The following is an 18,022-nucleotide window of genomic DNA, read 5'->3' as shown; positions in this document are numbered from 1 at the left end:
TATGACTTAATGGCCTGTACAACAGACCCATAAAAATGATTTTTTTTTTAAGAAAAAAAGAAGTTTAGACAAACAAGAAATCCCCTTCCTATATCGGAATTGGTAACCCACCTTAACTTGTCATCATGACTGCTGGAAATGATAAGTAGTCCTTTCACTTACGTTTTTGTTTTTGATTTTTTGTTTCTTTTTTTTTTTTTTTTTTTAATTTTTGGTTAGAAAGTTCTCCAATCCATGAAGCAATCCTGAAAAGACAGTGTTTTATTACAAAATTAGGCAAATGCTGTCCTGTCTCCATCCTTTTTTTTTCTGGTATGCGTATTTTTCCTTTTCTCCCTTCTCTCCCTTGCTGCTGAAACATGGCAAGAGGAAGCCGATCACACTGTCAGTCTCAGCCTGGCCGGCAGCCCAGCACGCGGCAGCTGGAAAGGGCTGGTGGCAGGCCCCGCGCGGCCCCACTCACTGTGCCTTGGAGGCGGTGGTGGTGGTGGAGGCAGCCCCGCTGGCGGAGGCCACCGTGAAGAGAGAGTTCTGGACGGACTCAGCGGCGGCGGAGGTGGCATGGAGGCTGGCTACAGGTCCAGAGTTCCCTGCGGAGGCTGCGGCGGCGGAGACCAAGCTCACTGGGTTGCTGGTGAGCAGTGAGAGGTTCTGAGGGTTCAGGAACAGGGGGGCAGTCACGATGTTGGGGGCTCCTCCTGCATTGGCAAATACCAGGTTCCCAGTCGCGTCCAGTGACGTTATTGGAAGAGAGCCACCAGAAGCAAGAGCTACAGAAAAACCCCCCCCGAAACAGGCAGAAAGGAGAACATTAAAACCGTCCTAGAGAAGCCAGGTAACACATCACTGTCCTGAGCTCGCCTACAACTCGGGTGGAAACAGTGCAGCCCTTGCTTCACACACTGCCATCCTGTCACGGAATGAAGTTTATTTATAATTTTGAAAGCACCTAAATGGCTGAAATTCTAACTAATCTAATGAGCACGAGCAGGATCAGTGAGAGGGGAGAGTCAAGAACTAATGAATCAGAGCTATGCGGCCATCTTGGAACCTCAACTTCATTCCATCTTCCTAGAAGGAGTCACTAAATCTGGTAGTTTTGTTTTTAATGATGACTGATGATTTCAAACTACTTCTGTTCAAAAGACAAACTAGCTGCAGTGACTGGGGCATTAAAATACAAGTATCACACACACTGGCATTACTGATAAATTCGAGCATTTTGGTATGATGGACAAGAGGAAAACCACCTTTCAAAATGGCTTTAGTTCTAAAATAATTACATATTACCAAATAGAGTGTAAGGTGTAGTTAATTTGTCACTTGCTGAGGCATCACGTTTGATTCCTAGGCCTTATACAAAGGAGAATGAGGAGGGCAGCAGAGATGTGCGACGTGGGTGGCCTTAGGGGGTTCTCTAAGGTTGGGAGGCTTGCTTTCATGCACGCGAACTGCTCTCTGATGCTGGTCCATTACAGCACCCGGATTACTCTTCCATAGGAGGCATCGATGTACTTTACTTTTAAATAATTGGCACTCTCATTTAGTACCTTTTTCTGTTACCTAGCAACCCAATATCCTCCCACCCATAATATACCTACATTTTTACATGCAGATTTGAGGGGCTTTCTAATGGCATTATTTGATTGCTCTCTGGGGCACCTGCTGGCTTAGTCCGAAGAGCATATGACTTTTGATCTTGGGGTTGTGAGTTCGAGCCCCACTTTGGGTGTAGACATTACTAAATAAATATTTTAAAAATTCTGGGGGGTGCCTGAGGGGCTCAGGGAGTTGAGCATCCAACTCCTGATTGTGGCTCTGGTCATGATCCCAGGGTCTTGTGGTGGAGCCGCAATGTCGGGCTCCGAGCTGGGCACAGAAGGCTCTGTGCTTAAGATTCATTCTCTCTCTCTCACCCCACCTCTCCCTGCCAGCCTGCCTCTCCCCTACTCACGCTCTCTCTCTCAAATAAAAAAAATAAGAAAAAGTAAAATTCTAATAAATAAAAAATTCTGGTTGGTTTCATATATAATGAAAGCTAGAGGGACTGGAGGGAATGTCTGACTTGGACCGGGTCATATAAAGAGCACAGACTGGTGCGACCTGCAGCGGCTTGAAGTTCTCGGAGATCCTAGGTTCAGGGTCACGGAATAGTTCTAGATCTTCCCAGAGAGTACTTGTTCATACTCAGCCAAGCCCTGGGGAAGGCATCCGCCTTTGTCACACCACTGCAGCCCACAGGTACACACTCACAAATCTTACACCAAAAAGAAATCCTTGTATACCAAAAGGTTTACAGCTCTAACCATCAATTTTACATACAGTTTAGTCAATGAGAAAGTCATTATAATGAAAGGTAATCATTCTAATGATATATCTACTATATATACAAACTACGTAGAAATATACAATGTATTTAGAAGAAATATGTATTTAGTCATCCAAGTGACCAAATCTCTATTTCTCAGATATATCTAGTCTACACCCACAGTTCCTAAAAACACTTCAGAGCCAGAAAAGTGAAATGGGTCTTGCTATCAGTGAAGGTGACTTTTGGGTCCCACCCAAGTGCATGGACTGGTTGTCCCTAGGACCAACCGTGTGATCTGAGGGTCGGAACTTTCAGTCCCACCCTCCAACCTCACATGCTGGGAAGGGAACATGGAGTTTGAATCCGCCAAGGGCCAACGACTTAGTCAATCATGATGGTGTCACGAAGCCCCCATAAAAACTCAGGAGGACAGCTTTTGGGTCTTTTCCAGAGAGCTTCCACTCTTGAAGAACCAGACTACTTCTACGTGCCACTGAGCCAGGCCCCAAATCGAGGACAGAAACTCCTTTGGGACCTCATCCTATATTTCTCTTTATCTGGCTGTTGGCTTGTATACTTTATCATATCCTTTAAAATACTGGTAAATGTGTTTTCCTGAGTTCTGTGAGCTGCTCTAGCAAAGGGATAGATCAGTCTAAGGAAGAGGTGGCTGGAACCGCCAGCCTGTAGCTGGTCAGAAGCATAGGTAATAACAGCCTGGGCTTACAACCAGTATCCGAGGGGGAGGCAGGAGCAGTTTTGTAGGACTGAACCTTTACACTGTAGAATCTGATGCTATCTAGGTAGACACTGTCCGAGTGAGGTGAAGCTCTCAGATACCCTGCTGGTGTGCAAGAATTGCTTAGTGTTGGAACTGGGTCCAGGAAACCTAGAAGCATAATTTGATCTAAGTCATGTCTTAGGTTTGTCTGTAACTCATATTCTCTATAGTATACTGCAGACACACCTTCCATGAAACACTAATCTTAACTGAGGTTGGCTAAGAGCGTATTTTTGGCTCTAAGAACTCTCATTTAAGAACCATTCAAATATTAAGACACACACATACACAAACATTCTCTGATGAATACAGGGATGTCTCAAATTGTTTTCCTAAATTAATAGTATAGCATCTTCATATATACAGCTCAGAAGCTAAATAAGGCAAACCCTTCACTATATGGAATGAGTAGATTTAGACCCATTGCAGACTAGATAGGATGTGAAGGTCAAAAGAGACCCATCTGGGCTTGGAGAAGAGACAATCCAAGATAATACACGTTCTAAACTGATGGGCATACACAGAAGGCAGAACCTAACAATTAAAAGTACTCCTGAAGTCTATATGATGTGCTCCAAGGTTTATTCCTTATAGGACCTTCTCCTAAGTGGTCTCATATGTGGGCGTGGGACTGAGGACTGGGGCATTTACCTTGGTCATATGTGCCTGGGGTTGGGTCTTGGCTGACTACTTAGATAAATTTATCAGGGGGAAACTCTGCCTCCAAGTCTATTCACACAAGAAGATAAATACCAGAATAAAAAAAAATTCTTGTGTCTTGTTTGTTGTTCATTTTTTACAATACTCCAAACTAAGCATATTTTCTGTTCTTACAAACTAACACCTATTCTTCTTGTAGAAAGTTTTTAACAAGGACATTTTCTTGGTCCTCAAGTTAGTCAGCGTTACCAATTAACCATCTCTCCCCATCACCTTCACCTCTAGCAGAGCAAATGTCCCTCATTCAAAACAAAAATGAAAACAAAAAACAAACTGCTAAGTAAAGGGAGAAGTTCTACTGACCTTGAATGGTTGCCAGTGTACTGTTGCTCATGAGAGCCGGGCTGAGAGCACCGCCCAGGGTCCCTGGATTGAGACTGAGTAAGGCACCTCTGAAAGTCCAAAAGAACAGTCACTTTGTTACAATGTAGGCACACTGTCATTTTGACAATACACCCAAAGGAGTAAGAAAAAGGAAGACACACCTGGGGAAGTACAAGGAAGTATCTCTTATTCTCCTTATGAGAATAAGGTTTGGTGCCTGCTTTCTTTGATGCTAACTTGTACAAAGCAAAACAAGGATATGATCCGCACAAAACCTAAAACCTACACAGTCATGCCGACTCTTCTTTGATTTACCTCATTCTTTTTGTTCCCCCCAAACAACACAAAAAAATGCCAGAGAAAGGCATCTATTGAAAAAGTAATCCTTACTGTTTGAAAATATAAAATTGGGGATCTTGTTACCCTAGATCATGCCTATATCTAGAGAAAGCAGAGAGTTGAGAGGGTTTAAATGGGGAAGGCAGAGGAATAAGCCAGGAACTCTGGGCTTTCTTCCTGGCCCCGCAAGGCGGGCAGATCAGCTCTAGGGGCCTGGTTTTCCGGGTCTTCATCCGGAAACACGGGCAAGACGGCTGCCCGCCCTGAGTGTTAAGACTCGAAGTTCAGCTGCAGTCAGGCCCTTGCCCGACCACACAGCTTCCTGCTCCAAAGAGCTGGCAGCTTTAGAGAGATTTTTTTTTCCATTTTCTTTTTGCATTTAAGATGGTGATGGTCTCCCCTACGAGTAACTCCGGGGAGGACTTCTAGCTGTTTCTCAGGGGTGACCGAGGTGAGACCGCTCCTTACCCAGCTGCAAACTGTGAGGGCGCCATCAGGCCTGGGCTCAGTCCCGCGGCGGCAGCCATGGCAGCAAGACTGGCATTTGCGGGCAACTGCGCAGCCCCCTGGAGGGCAGCGGCTGCTGCTGTTTGCAACCCTGACGCCGTCACCATCACCTGGCTGGTGCCAAGAGGAGAGGACAAAGTGGAGGTGGTCTGTGTTGTGCTGGTCTCGCTGGCACTGGATGCCTCGGAGGTGGAGGCTGAGGCGGACGGGGAGGGGCTCAGCGAGGGGGACGTGACTGCGGAGGAGGCCGGCGGCGCGGTGGAGATCACGGTGGCAGTGTTGTTGGAGGTGCTGTCTGTGGTGCCTGCAGAGGGGCCCAGAGCACAAAGTGACCATCTGGGGCGGTTTCTGGGAGAATGGTACTCTAGACTCAACTGTGAATACTGATTACCACCCAGGAACCTCTAACTGTGTCCTTTTTTATTGACCTAGTTTAGTGTTTCTATGGAAATGAACCACAAAAACAAACACTTTAGACCAAAACCATGAACCCTACTTTAAGAGGCAGGAGCAATAAGGTAGCCATGAAAGAAACAGAGAACACAGCTTTCCACGTTCAATATCTTACTCAGAAAATAAAGAATGACAGCAGCTCTGACTATGGAATACAGTGGGTCTGGGAAAGAAACCTATGAGCGAAAATGCTACATGTATAGAGCCATCTCTATAGGAAAATCAAAGAGAGCAAGAAAAAACTAAAAGTTACATATTCTTCTAAATGTCAATAGTAACATGTGGAAATAGTATGAAAATAACTAAGAGCCTATGTCTAGATGCTTTCTTTGCCTGAAAAATCCAAGTAGTTATTCTGTAACGAAAATCAGCTCTCCAAAAGCCTATTGTGGTAAATATTTTCTTATTCATGGAAACAATAACACATCAGGATATTATGAATCTCATAAAAGCATGAAAAATGAAGCTCTAGGAAACTGCTATTTGAGAGACCTTAAAAAAGTCAAGATGCCAAATTTCTACAAACATTTGTGTACAGACAACTGACTGATATTACAAATATCATCACTGAAAACGAAAACACACTCACTGGAATTACTTAATGCTCGAAATCAATGTTGTCCAACAGAAACACAATAAATATGTAATTTAAAACTTTCTAGGGGTCCTACTGAAAATATCAAGAAGAAATAGGTTATTTTCAATAACCTATTGAATTGTATTCTACTTAACCCAATATATCCACAAATATTATCATTTTAACATGAAACCAGTATCAAAAAAGTGTTTTCTTCATACTGTTTGGAAACGGTGTGTAGTTTATACTTCTGGCACATCTCAATTTGAACAAGCTTCACTTTATGTGCTTAAAAGCCACAGGTGGTGAGGGCCTGCCATATTGGGTAGCACACTTCTCAAGTATGTCTGGAAGTCAGGCTTGTTGAATCACAATGGCAAGTGTGCTGAAAAGAATGTTAAGTCTCTTTGCCTGAAGTAGATATGACTCATAAGGCAGTCATAGGCTAAAAAACCTTCCACAAAGCAGAAGATGCCAGCCATCCCCAGTGAGCTGTAATTCTGATGCTATTTAGAGAGGCAATAGAGAACGGGCCCTCTTATTTTAGTTATCAGTAATGCCACATATCACAAATGCAGGCTGCCTACACCGGGTAGGACTTAATTTACTGAAACTTACTATGTTCTAGTAGGTAACCAACAATATATATGTATAAAGCAGGACCTAAGTGGTATTTTCTCAGGATAGAGAACTCAAAAAGCATCTATAAATTTCCACTGTAATACTTCTGTGAGGTATAAAAGATTTGGTACATTATAGAAGAACTAGACCAATCAAAATAAATATTTCAAACCATTGGAACAAAGATCTTATGTAAAAGATTAACTTTTTTTGGTGATAAAATAGAGCATTAAGTTCAAGAAGACTCTTAAAAATTCAGTTTTATCCTTCTAAAAGACTATTTTCAAGCCTTCTTCTGGTTGATACTAACACCACCTAGAATTCAACTCTCTTCTCATTTGAACTCTAAGGAAATGTTTCTTTCACACATCATAGAGCTGGGAGGAAATTAGACCTCTCTATTTCAGTACTGACTCCATTCTTCCTGCCCCTACACTGCTGCACAAATGTGCCATGTGGTCTCAGTGAATCTGGTAAACATATCTTTCTTCTTGCTAATCAAAAAGGGAGCATTTATTCCTCTTTCTGCCCTTCTCAAAAATATGTATCATTCCCCCCTTTACTGCTGCCGTCCCTAAATACAACTATGCCTACGTGGATATTCTTAATCATGGTTCCAGTATTTTTGCAGTTCTAAATCTATCTGATCACTCTATCACTGAGCCTCTGACGCAGTGCGGGGTCCTATGTTGGGCAGAGTCACACTCTGACACCTGTAAGACCTGCCCCTCATTCTCTTTAGAAAGGCAAACGTTTTTCTCCTTTCTCTTCTATTACTATGAAATTTCACGTAGTTTCAATCTCTTCCTGCCCAGAGGCTCACCTCACCTACTCTGATCTTATCCATGGGCACTACCTCCCTTCCAAAGTTCTGAAGCTGAAACTGTCCATTTCCAGGAGACCCCTCAGACCCCTTATCTCGAGGTCAAGGGCTTAAAATAGTATTTTCTTAACTCTCCACTGCCGTTTCCAGACAGATCATTCAGTGTCACTCTCCTAAAATCCCAACTGTATACAAAGAAAGGCCCAGTCAATCTCAGCAGTAAAGTCAATCTGGGCTACAGAGCCTGCTTGGGATTCTCTCTCTCCCCTCTCTGCTCCTACCCTGCTTGCTCCTTGCAAAATAAAGAAATAAAAAAAAAAAAACACCTTTATAAAGACTTTCCAAAGTGGCTATATGATTTTACATTCCCATCAGCAGTGGATGAGGTTTCCAGTTTCTCCACATCCTTGCCAGCACTTGGTATTTTTTGCTTTTCGGATGATAGCCATTGAATGAGTATGAAACAGTATCTATGGTTTTAATTTGCATTTCTCTAATGAGTAAGAATGGTGAGCGTCTTTTCATGTGCTTGTTAGTCATTTCTTTTGCCCTTTTACAAAATGAGGTTGTTCATGTTTTAATACAGAATTGTAAGAGTTATTTATATGCTCTAGATGCTCCTTTATCAGATATAGGATTTGCAAATGTTTTCTCCAAGTATGTGGCTTGACTTTTCATTTTCTGAAAATGTCTCTCAAAGTAAGAAAGATTTTGCTTTTGATATATTCCAATTTATCACTTTCTTTTCTTCTATGAATTGTGTTTTTGGTGCTGTATCTACAAATTTACGCTAAGGTCATAAAGATTTTCTCCTGTTTTCTAAAAGTTTTATTTCTTACATTTAGGCATTTGAGCCCCTCTACTTAATTTCTGTGCATGGTGTTGGGAAGCATCTAAATTCATCTTCATGAATATGGATATCCAATTGTCTCAGAACCATTTGGTGAAAAATATCTTTTCGCTACTGAATTGCTTTGGTACCAAGTCAACAGAGCACAAACTGAAATGTGTGTTTCTGGTTCCTCAATCCTTTTCTACTAATCTAGTGTTTGCCCTCATGTTGGCAGCATACTGGCTTTATTCCATAGCTTTGCAGTAAGCTCTGAAATCAGGATATATACGTCCTCCAACTTCATTCTTCTTCAAATTTGTTTTGGCTATCCTGAGTCTCTTCCATATGTAGTTTAGAGAATGAGTTTATCAATTCCTGCAAAAAAAAATTTGCTAGAATTCTGACTACAATTATATTGGATCTACAGATCAATTTCAAGAATACTGTCATCTTTTTTTTTGAATACTGTCATTTTTAAAAAGTTATTTATTTATTTATTTTGAGAGGAGAGTGAGAGCAAGAGAGTGTGCATGTGCAGGGGCTGGACAGAGAAAGAGGAAGAGAGATGAAACCAAGCAGGTTAAGCACTGTCAGCACAGAGCCTGATGTGGGGCTTGAACTCACAAACCATGAGATCATTACCTGAGCTGAAACCAAGAATCGGACGCTTAACCGACTGAGCCACCCAGGTGCCCCTAGGGAACACTGTCACCTTAAAAATACTAAGTCTTGGGGCATTTAGGTGGCTCAGTCAATTTCTTGATTTCTGCTCCGCTCATGATCTCACAGTTCATGAGATGGAGCCCCGTGTTGGGATTCTCATTCCCCTTCTCTCTTCCCTTCTCAGCTCATGTTCTCTCTCAAAAACAAAAACAAACCAAAAAGCCCAACAACAGACCCAAAAAAAAACAAAAAAACCCCACAAGAAACAAAACTGAGTCTTCCAAACCATGAGCCTGGAGCCTCTCCACTTACTTAGACTTGGTTTAATGTATCTCAGCAAATTGCAGTTTTCACTGAACTTTTTCACTGAACAGTTTTCACTTGAACTTCTTTTGTTAGATTTATTCCCAAATATTTTACTCTTCCTGAAGCTATTGTGAATAAAATTATCTTTGTGATAACATTTTTGGTCTGTCCATTGATAGTATTAAACTTCTTTTTGTAGATTGATCTTGGATCCATCAATAACACTAAACTCATTTATTAGTCCTCATAGTTTTTTTGGTGTGTGGATTCCTTGGGATTTTTACATATACAGAATAATGCAAATAAAGACAGTTAAACCCCTCTCCTTCCAAACTGGATGTTTTTAGATTTTCCCCCTTGTTAAGCTGGCAACGACCCCTAGTATCATCTTAAATGGAAGTCAGCAAGAGCTTGCTTGTTCTTGATTTAAGGAGGAAAAGCATTCAGTCTTTCACCATTAAGTAAGCTGTTAGCAGTAAGTTTTTAATGGTCTTTATCAGGTGAGGAAGTTTCTTTCTATTCCAGGTTTTTATCATGAACTGAGGTTGAATTCTGTCAAATGCTTTTTTCATATCTACTGAGATGACAGTGTGGTTTTGGCCCTTTCTCCTGATGCCATGGGGTATTACATGCTTTAATGTGCAGTTATGATTAAACCAACCTTACATTCTAGGGCTAAATCCCCCTTGGGGGTGATGTATGATCTTTTCTGTGTTACTGGATTTGATTTGCCAAAAACTGCTGAGTGTCTTTGTGTATATTTTCATAAGGAATTATAGGTTTATATGGTTTTTTTGGTCTCTTTGTCCAGCTTTAGTATCAAGGTAACAACATTGGCTTTATACAATGAGTTGCCTTTCCTCTGTTTTCTGGAAGAGATGGCTGAAGATTAACTATTTCTTAAGTATCTGACAGAAATCGCTGCTAAAGCCATCTGGGCCTAGTCTTTTCTTTTGGGAAAGGCTTTATATTAATGATTCATTTACATTGCTTGCTTTAAGTCTATTTAAGTTTTCTCCCTTTTTTGAGTCACCTTTGATAATTTGTGTCTAAGAATCTGTCCATTTCATCTCAATTGCCTTACTTTTGGGGGCATAAAATTGTTCAAAATATTCTAGTATGCCACATAATATACCAATTCCATTCCTAAGCACATACACAGGAGAACTGGAAAGAAGTCCACATAAAACCCTATACATGAATGCTCACAGCAGCAGTATTCAAAATGGCCTCAAATGAAAACAGTTCAAATGTCCATCAAGTCAGAGATGATAAACAAAATGGTGCTATATCATACAGCCATAGAAATGAAGTCCTGATACATTCTACAACATGGATGACCCCTGGAGAATGTTCTACTAAACAGGAGAAGCCAGACCCAGAAGGCCATATATCATATGATTCTATGTGTATGAAATGTCCCAAACAGGCACATCCACAGAGACAGAGAAGAGCAGCTAGGAAGGCGTAAGGTCAGGGGTGAATGTGGACAGATTGTTAATGCATATGAGGCTGCATACGGCTCCTTACGAAATAGCGTTGTGGAAAAAAAGTCGGGGCAGAGTGTGTTTAGTTGAGATTATTAAAGGCTGTTCTGAATTTTTGCAAGGCCTTGAGACACACCAGAACACCATCTTTCTGGAGTAACATAGTCATGATTATTCTTGTATCTATTCTAGAAAAGTTTACCAGGGAGCTTCAATGTGCCAAGCATTATGCTAAATACTGGAAAATGAAAATGACTGTGTTGATCAGATAAGATTGCTTTTAGAAGATGGCAGACTGAGGATATGGTTTTTTCCTCTTGTTCCAAATGATGGTAAAGAAAAGGGAGTAAGAAGTCTGGGGACAGGTATGAAAAAACCTGAGATTTTGATAGATTTGCAGAAATGACAAAGAGGTTGGAATTAGGCAGCAGGGAAACCAACCGGAATCCAGAAGGGCAGATAAAGACTATGACAGAGATGAGGATTATTCACCGCAACAGAGCCCTGGGATTCCAAGCTCACCTGTCAGAGAAAGAGAATTACGACAGACGGGAATGGCGTTATTCTGAAGAGAAATTTCTATGTAGTCCTGACTTTTGAAACCAAGGATTAATGATATGCTATTATCTCATATACTTAAAAAAAAATCCACAGGGATGAGAGGAAGAACACTATTATTGAAAACAAACAAAACAAACTGAATTTCAAATGAATAATGTAACTACACTGAAGAGGATATAAAAAGACCTAATCTAAACAAGTTCTGAACACAGTGTTTGGACGATATACCTTCAGGTTAAAGACAAGAACTCTAAACAAACATGGGACCCAAATGTAGGCTTTTTCTGTTCAGAAACGTGGGTTAGCAGTTTTGAAAGCGTGTTGTTCTCACTACAGGTTTGAGCCATTAACGAGATTGTTAATATAGGAGCCAGTTTCTCAGTCACATATGGGAAAAGGTAAGGAAGGCAACTAATAAATGTAGAAGAAATCACAGAATTATTTGAGAATACAAGATCTATGCAGAAGTCATCAGTGGACATTAGTGGACAAAGATCTGAGAAAATAACAGATTAGTACAGCGTCAATGTTAATATCGTGATTTTTGGTAACTGTATTCTGATTGCATATGGTAATGTTTTTTTAGAGAATACACAATGAAGTTGTTAGAGATAAAGCAGCATGTCCACAACTTGTTCTTATAACAGTTCAGAAGACATCACATACACGGAGAAGCAGAAAAAGGAAAAAGCAAATATAGTAAGATTTTCACATTTGGAGAATCTAAGAGAAGAGATTTTATATTTCTCTGAACTATTATTCTTGCAACTTTTCTATAAATCTGAAATTACCTAAAAATAACGAATTCAAGAATCTGTTCTGTACAACAGTCCTCTATTAGAGCATTATTTCCAAGTGAAAACTTCATTCCTTTAATCACTACTGGAAGAATACAATACTGAACAAGAAAGATTCGTTATGAGGCTGAGACACTGAGGGGTTTCTTGGGATGCAATATTTGCGGGACTCAGATGGAAAAGTTGGTCATTCTAGGTAGAACTTAACCATCATAGCATTACATGGAAATGTTTACAAAATTCTGGTACAACCATTCAATACAGTAAGGGCAGATCAAAAGTAGAAATGTAGGGGCACCTGGGTGGTTCAGTCGGATAAGTGCTCAACTCTTGATTTGGGTTCAGCTCATGATCCCACAGTTCATGCATCCGAGCCCCACATCAGGCTCTGTGCGTGGAGCCTTCTTGGGGTTCTTTCTCTCCCTCTCTGCCCCTCCCCCACTCATACTGTATCTCTCAAAAACAAACAAACCAACAAACAAATACATAAACATTAAAAAAAGAAAAAATAGATTATAGAAATGGTAGAAATGTAAAAAAAAACTATAACGGGATGACACAATTATTGTAAGGTGAGAAGTAAAAAAGAAAGTAGGACACATAAAACACTATTAGAGTTGTCCATATATGTCTAAAAATGACTTAAAGCCAGGATAAAAATAGCTCATTGTGATTGTTTTGCCTATTCGAGTTTCCTATAACGTTCCAACTTTCTAAGAACTGAAGAAAAAATTCACTCCAAAAAAAGTTACATTTCAGAAAATAGTTATACTTAAATCCACATAAACGGGCTAAGTTTAGGAAAATATAATTGATAAGTTAGGGCCATCAAAAAAAGGAATGAAGAGTTTTAGCTAGTTTTGAGTCTGTGCATCTCCTAAAAATTACCTTCTGTTTCAGATTTTTTGGCCACATTTTTAGGAAATCTGCAAAGCTACTTGTTCTTAATGTTTGAACTGGCAGGAATTTTTCTGCAAAAGATGGTTATCGTCAGGCCTAACGTAACGGGACTCAGACTTGGTTGGGAAGATAAACAGACGACGGCCGTCAGGGTGACCGGGAGTTCCTCACGTGCAGGAATTCCGTGTCCTGGTGCCCGGCACCCCAGCACCCGGCCACCGACGGTCTGCTCACGAAGCCGAGTGCTGAGCACGATGTCCTCTCACACACGGGTTCCATCCAAAACTGGCTTCTGTGAGGTGGGGACTGATGGGGGCTGTCATTTATGAACGTCCTTCATATTTTACTAAGACTTGTGGGTAAGTCTATTTTGTGAGGAGAAAAGTTTAAAAGCTTTCATCAAACTTTCAAAGAGCTCTAAGACCCCAAAGGAGTCAAGAAGTACTACTCTAAATACACAAAATTATGAGATTTCTTAATCACTCAGAAACTTAATAACTACATAAAGCCATTCAGTTAGATTACAGAGTCAAAGAAGTGGTATAACAAACTTAAAACATGGGTGAAGAGAATAAAATTCCCAACTCTAGGTTAAATTCAAGTTTGACTGTGAAATATCACAAATCCATTCAATGATTTACTAGCACGTAATCAACCTGGTGAGCAATTACAGAATGCCTTATGCATCATATATCACTAAAAAACTTATTTTTTTTAACATTTTTTTTTTTTTTTGCATGAGAGAGAGACAGAGAGCAAGTGGGGGAGGGGCTGTTAGCACAGAGCCCGACGGTGGGACTGGAAGCCACCACAAACTGTGAGATCATGACCTGAGCTGAAGTTGGATACTTAATTGACTGAGCCACCCAGGGAGCCCCTAAAAAACTTCTGATGACAACACTAAGTTATTTTATTTTATTGTTTTTAAGAGTTTTTGTTTATTTATTTTGAGAGACAGAGAGTGTGCGAGCAGGGGAGGGGAAGAGACAAGGAGAGAGAGAATCCCAAGCAGGCTCAGTGCTGTCAGTGCAAAGCCCAACACAGGGCTTGATCTCACAAACTGAGAGATCATGACCTGAGCTGAAATCAAGTCGGATGATTGCCCGACTAAGCTACCCAGGCGTGCCAACACGAAGTTACTTTAAATGTACTTGGGAAATATGCTTTTTTTAAAGGAGGCCAAAGGAAAAAAGTTTATTCATTGTACAGTGCACATGCCAAGCACTAAACAAGGCACTGAGATTGCAAAAAGAATATTCAGATCTTTTGAGAAGTGCAAAAGCTATTGGGAAAGACAGATGTACAGATAGTACAATCATTTATAATATAGGCAGGTGGGAATGCAGAGTTTCCTGGGAAGGCTAAAGAATATTTCCAGAAAGAATTGTTTCCTAAGTTGGAGTAGTTTCATTGCTTTCAGAAAGAAGTGCAGGCGGGGGTAGCATTGTAGGCTGTGGGGATATTTACAAAGGGCTGGATGGAACCTTCCTGTGTGTTGAAGATGGAAGGGAGACAAGACCAGTGGAAGAGAAGATGCAGACAGGAAATAACCTTCTATGAATTATGACGAATTTGGATGCTTTCCTGAATACAAAAAGCTGTAGCCACTGAAAGTTTTTAAGGGGAGAAGTTACTGGAAAACCAGTTGGGAGTTTTGAAAAGAGAACTCTGGGAGCAATGTCGAAGACAGGAGCGAGTAATGTGGGAAAGAACAAAACAGATAAGAAAATCTTTATGTGAGAGAATTCTTTCTGACAAAGTTAATTATGCCTGACTGTGTCTTGGAGTTCAGGTTTTCAGGACTTAAAAAAAAGCAATACATAGCTCTAGTTAGCGCCTAGTTCAGAGTTTAATTCACAGTCTCCGGGAGACAGGTCACGGGCCGCCACACGCTGAACAGCGGCTGGCCAGGCTGCGGCTCACCTGTGACAGCCAGGCTGGCGCCCGCGGCGCTGCTCAGCGGGAGGACCGGGGTGACCGTGAGGGTCGGCGCCGCGCTGCTCGTCACGAGGCTTGGTGTGGTTGCCACCTAGAGGTCAGAAGTGAAAATAGGCAAAGGCACTTAAAAAATCAAAACGTAAAAATTTAAATGCATATCGAAGATGTATTTTGCCTATAAAAATGTTTAAATTCCAGCTACAACAGAGTTAAAAGGGCCTGAGAGGAAATAATTTTATGATCATGTTTTGATCTTGGAATTGAGAAAACAGACCTAGGTATGAAGGTGGCTATTAGAAGATGGTTTTTCACTGATACTAGAAACGAGTTTGCCCAGGTTTTAGATAATTTAAAAAAATCCTAAATTTCAATAGTGTACAGTCAGATATACTACAAGTAAGGAAGGAATATTACACTAATCATCAACTTAATCTCCACAGGAAAACTATTCAGCCCCATCAGGGGCTCTTGGACTGCTTTCTTTTTGACCCTGTGGGGACAAGACTGTCTTGTTTTTGTTTTTAATGAGATGATAGCACGGAAAGAATGTGAAACAAAATTTTTAAAAGCTGACAGCTTCTTTTTGAGGTAACAAACTATTTCTATAGTTCTGTAAGAAACACGGTCTTCCTTTTAGTACAAATAAACCCAAAACACAAAAGAGTCCCCTACATAAAAGTGTCCAGTTCTAAGAAGCTGTCCTATGAACTTCACGATGAAAGGCCCCGCCAGTCAACAATCACAGCCTTCACTTCACAGCTCACGTACGCTCTTAATGGTGAGTTTAATTTAAGCAGCAACCCCATATAGAATGACATTCAAATGAAGTAAGACACACTAACAAGGAAAGCTCAGAAATGCAAAGTCCACAATCAGCCCAGCTGTGGAATTTCTGGTTGGAAATGCAGACTCACATTTGGGTCGTCCTTGAGCTCAAGGGAGCTGCAGGAGCACTGCACGCCCCCTCAGCCTAGAACACTGTTCTACAGCAGCAGGGGCAAGTTACTCCATGAGGCTATCAGGGAAAGGCCCGAATGTTTGAGAGTGAAGACAGAAGATGGTGGTCTTAATACAGGTTCAGAGCTAAAGGCTGTCTGGGAATTTGCTGTCGCTTAGTCATGTAACTTTAATAATACGGGCTTTAAAACCCAATGTGAATAAAAAGCACCTAAAGTTAAGCTATTTATTTATTTATTTATTTTGGATAACTGGAGCCAGTAGCAAATTTGCTCCCATGGTTGCAGAGTAGCCAATAAACTACACCAGAGAAGAGAATAATGGAGCCATCATGAAATAGGAAATAATTAAAAATTTTCACTTTAAAAAAGAAAGATCAGTAAGTTCTTGGGTTAACGACAACATGAGACTGAATTACCCTGGCAACATTTAAAACACAAGTTTATATATACTTACTTGGCATGAATATATATATACGTAAGAAATGACTATTATGAAGTAAATTGATTTCATGGATCATTTATAAAATTATAAAAATCAGTCCCTGGGCTTGTGTCCTCTACTTTCATCCTTACCAGTGAGGTTGGACTGGGGAAAATTGCTTTGATAGGTGAGCTGCTGGCCCCACCACTGCTTGGTGGGTTGATTCTTTTTTCTTTCTGGCGGCGGTTACAAAACCAAACACGAATCACCTCTTTTTCCATACTGAGCTGATCAGCAATCATGGTGATCTCTTCCGAGGTAGGCTTTTGATTCTAAAGGAGAAAAAAAAATCTTTTGGAATAACTTTTTTAAACTACTGACATAAATAAACAAATGGGGAGGGACAGATCAGAAGCTGAGGTTGGGATATATAGGACCAGACTGGCCCACTGTTAACAAAGAACTTTTATAGATAAACATTCTAATCAACATATATTTGTTAAACTTAATCATATAAGAATAAGTTGTATTCTTGAATGCTTATTTTTCATCTAAAGGGTTATTAATCTTGAAAAAAATTAATAATCAATACAATTTTGTACGTGCACATGATCTCCTAGGACCACACGAGGAAGGCGGGAAGCCTGTGGGGCAGGAGAGACCAGTATTTCCTAGATACAGGGACTTTGGCGCAGGAAATCAAGTGCCTTGGCCAATCATGCAGTTAATACAAGTGGATAAAGACTCCTGATTCAATGTTCCTTCCACTGTGCTCAAGCCTGTCCTAAATTAGAGAAGTTAAAATGTTTTTGAAGCTCTGACTGGGATATTGCCTGGTGCAAAAACAAACAAACAAACAAACAACTTTGTTTATTTTTTAAGTTTATTTATTTATTTTGAGAGAGAGGGAAAGTACAAGTTGGGGAGCAGCAGAGAGAGAGGGGAGGCAGGCTCTACACTGCCAACACAGAGCCCAACGTGGGGCTCGAACTCACGAACTGTGAGATCATGACCTGAGCTGGAGTTGGATGCTTAACTAACTGAGCCACCAGGTGCCCCAGAACTAACTTTAACTCCAGACATCCATGGCCTTTCGTGGTCTAGTCCCAAATGACTATTCTAGGCACACAAGTGCTAGAATTTAGTCAAATCGCACTGTGTGTGCTTTGCCAAATCTGCCTCCTGAATTTTCTTCCCGGATGCCCCTGCCAGTGCACTTCCCCTGCTCCTCCCGCTTCTCCCCGCCTGTGCAATTCCCGCGTATCCCATGGCCACTGCGGCCTCTTCTGTCACACGGCGCTCACATGGGTACAAGCGTGGACCCTCCTGAAGCCTGAAGCCCTCTGGTTCTGTTTCCAATATGCAGTTACTTCCTTTGTCTTCTTGTTCTCCACTATGTTATAGGCATCTGTAAGGACTGAGGCTGACGAGTCTGTCTTTTATCATCGACAGCACCTCATATTAATATTAGACAGACAACCACATGTACATGAAAAGTAAAAACTTTACTAACCTCCAAGAAACTCTTCTCTAAGGCCACACGGATGTTGGTCTCTATGCTGGTGCGTTTCTTCCTCCTACGGTTCAAGCCTTCCATTCCCAGCCCTGGAGAATTCAGGGCACTTGGGCTGGAGAGACCTGAATCAGATGAGAGGTTCTCTGTAAGAAAGAAAACACAGAAATCAAGTTAGCTGAGCATGAT

General features: G+C 41.0%; 1 protein-coding gene across 4 annotated transcripts in view; it reads right to left on the bottom strand.

The window, feature by feature from the left end:
• Positions 1-208: 208 nt before the first annotated feature.
• POU2F1 (POU class 2 homeobox 1) overlaps positions 209-18,022 on the bottom strand; it is a 164,157-nt gene continuing 146,343 nt past the window's right edge. For 3 of the 4 annotated variants that reach the window (XM_029935075.1, XM_029935076.1, XM_029935074.1), the window contains exons 11-16: positions 17,834-17,979; positions 16,473-16,652; positions 14,926-15,031; positions 4,944-5,286; positions 4,116-4,204; positions 209-770 (exon numbers count right to left, since the gene is read on the bottom strand). In XM_029935075.1, the coding sequence (XP_029790935.1) occupies positions 460-770; positions 4,116-4,204; positions 4,944-5,286; positions 14,926-15,031; positions 16,473-16,652; positions 17,834-17,979 (1,175 nt within the window). In that variant the 3' untranslated portion in view covers positions 209-459. The remainder of the gene's footprint in view (positions 771-4,115; positions 4,205-4,943; positions 5,287-14,925; positions 15,032-16,472; positions 16,653-17,833; positions 17,980-18,022) is intronic. The other variant, XM_029935077.1, reaches the window with a different exon arrangement.

This window comes from Suricata suricatta, chromosome 3 (assembly GCF_006229205.1).
Source record: "Suricata suricatta isolate VVHF042 chromosome 3, meerkat_22Aug2017_6uvM2_HiC, whole genome shotgun sequence".
In the NCBI taxonomy this organism is placed as follows: domain Eukaryota; kingdom Metazoa; phylum Chordata; class Mammalia; order Carnivora; family Herpestidae; genus Suricata; species Suricata suricatta.
This window is presented reverse-complemented; position numbering and strand designations above follow the sequence as displayed.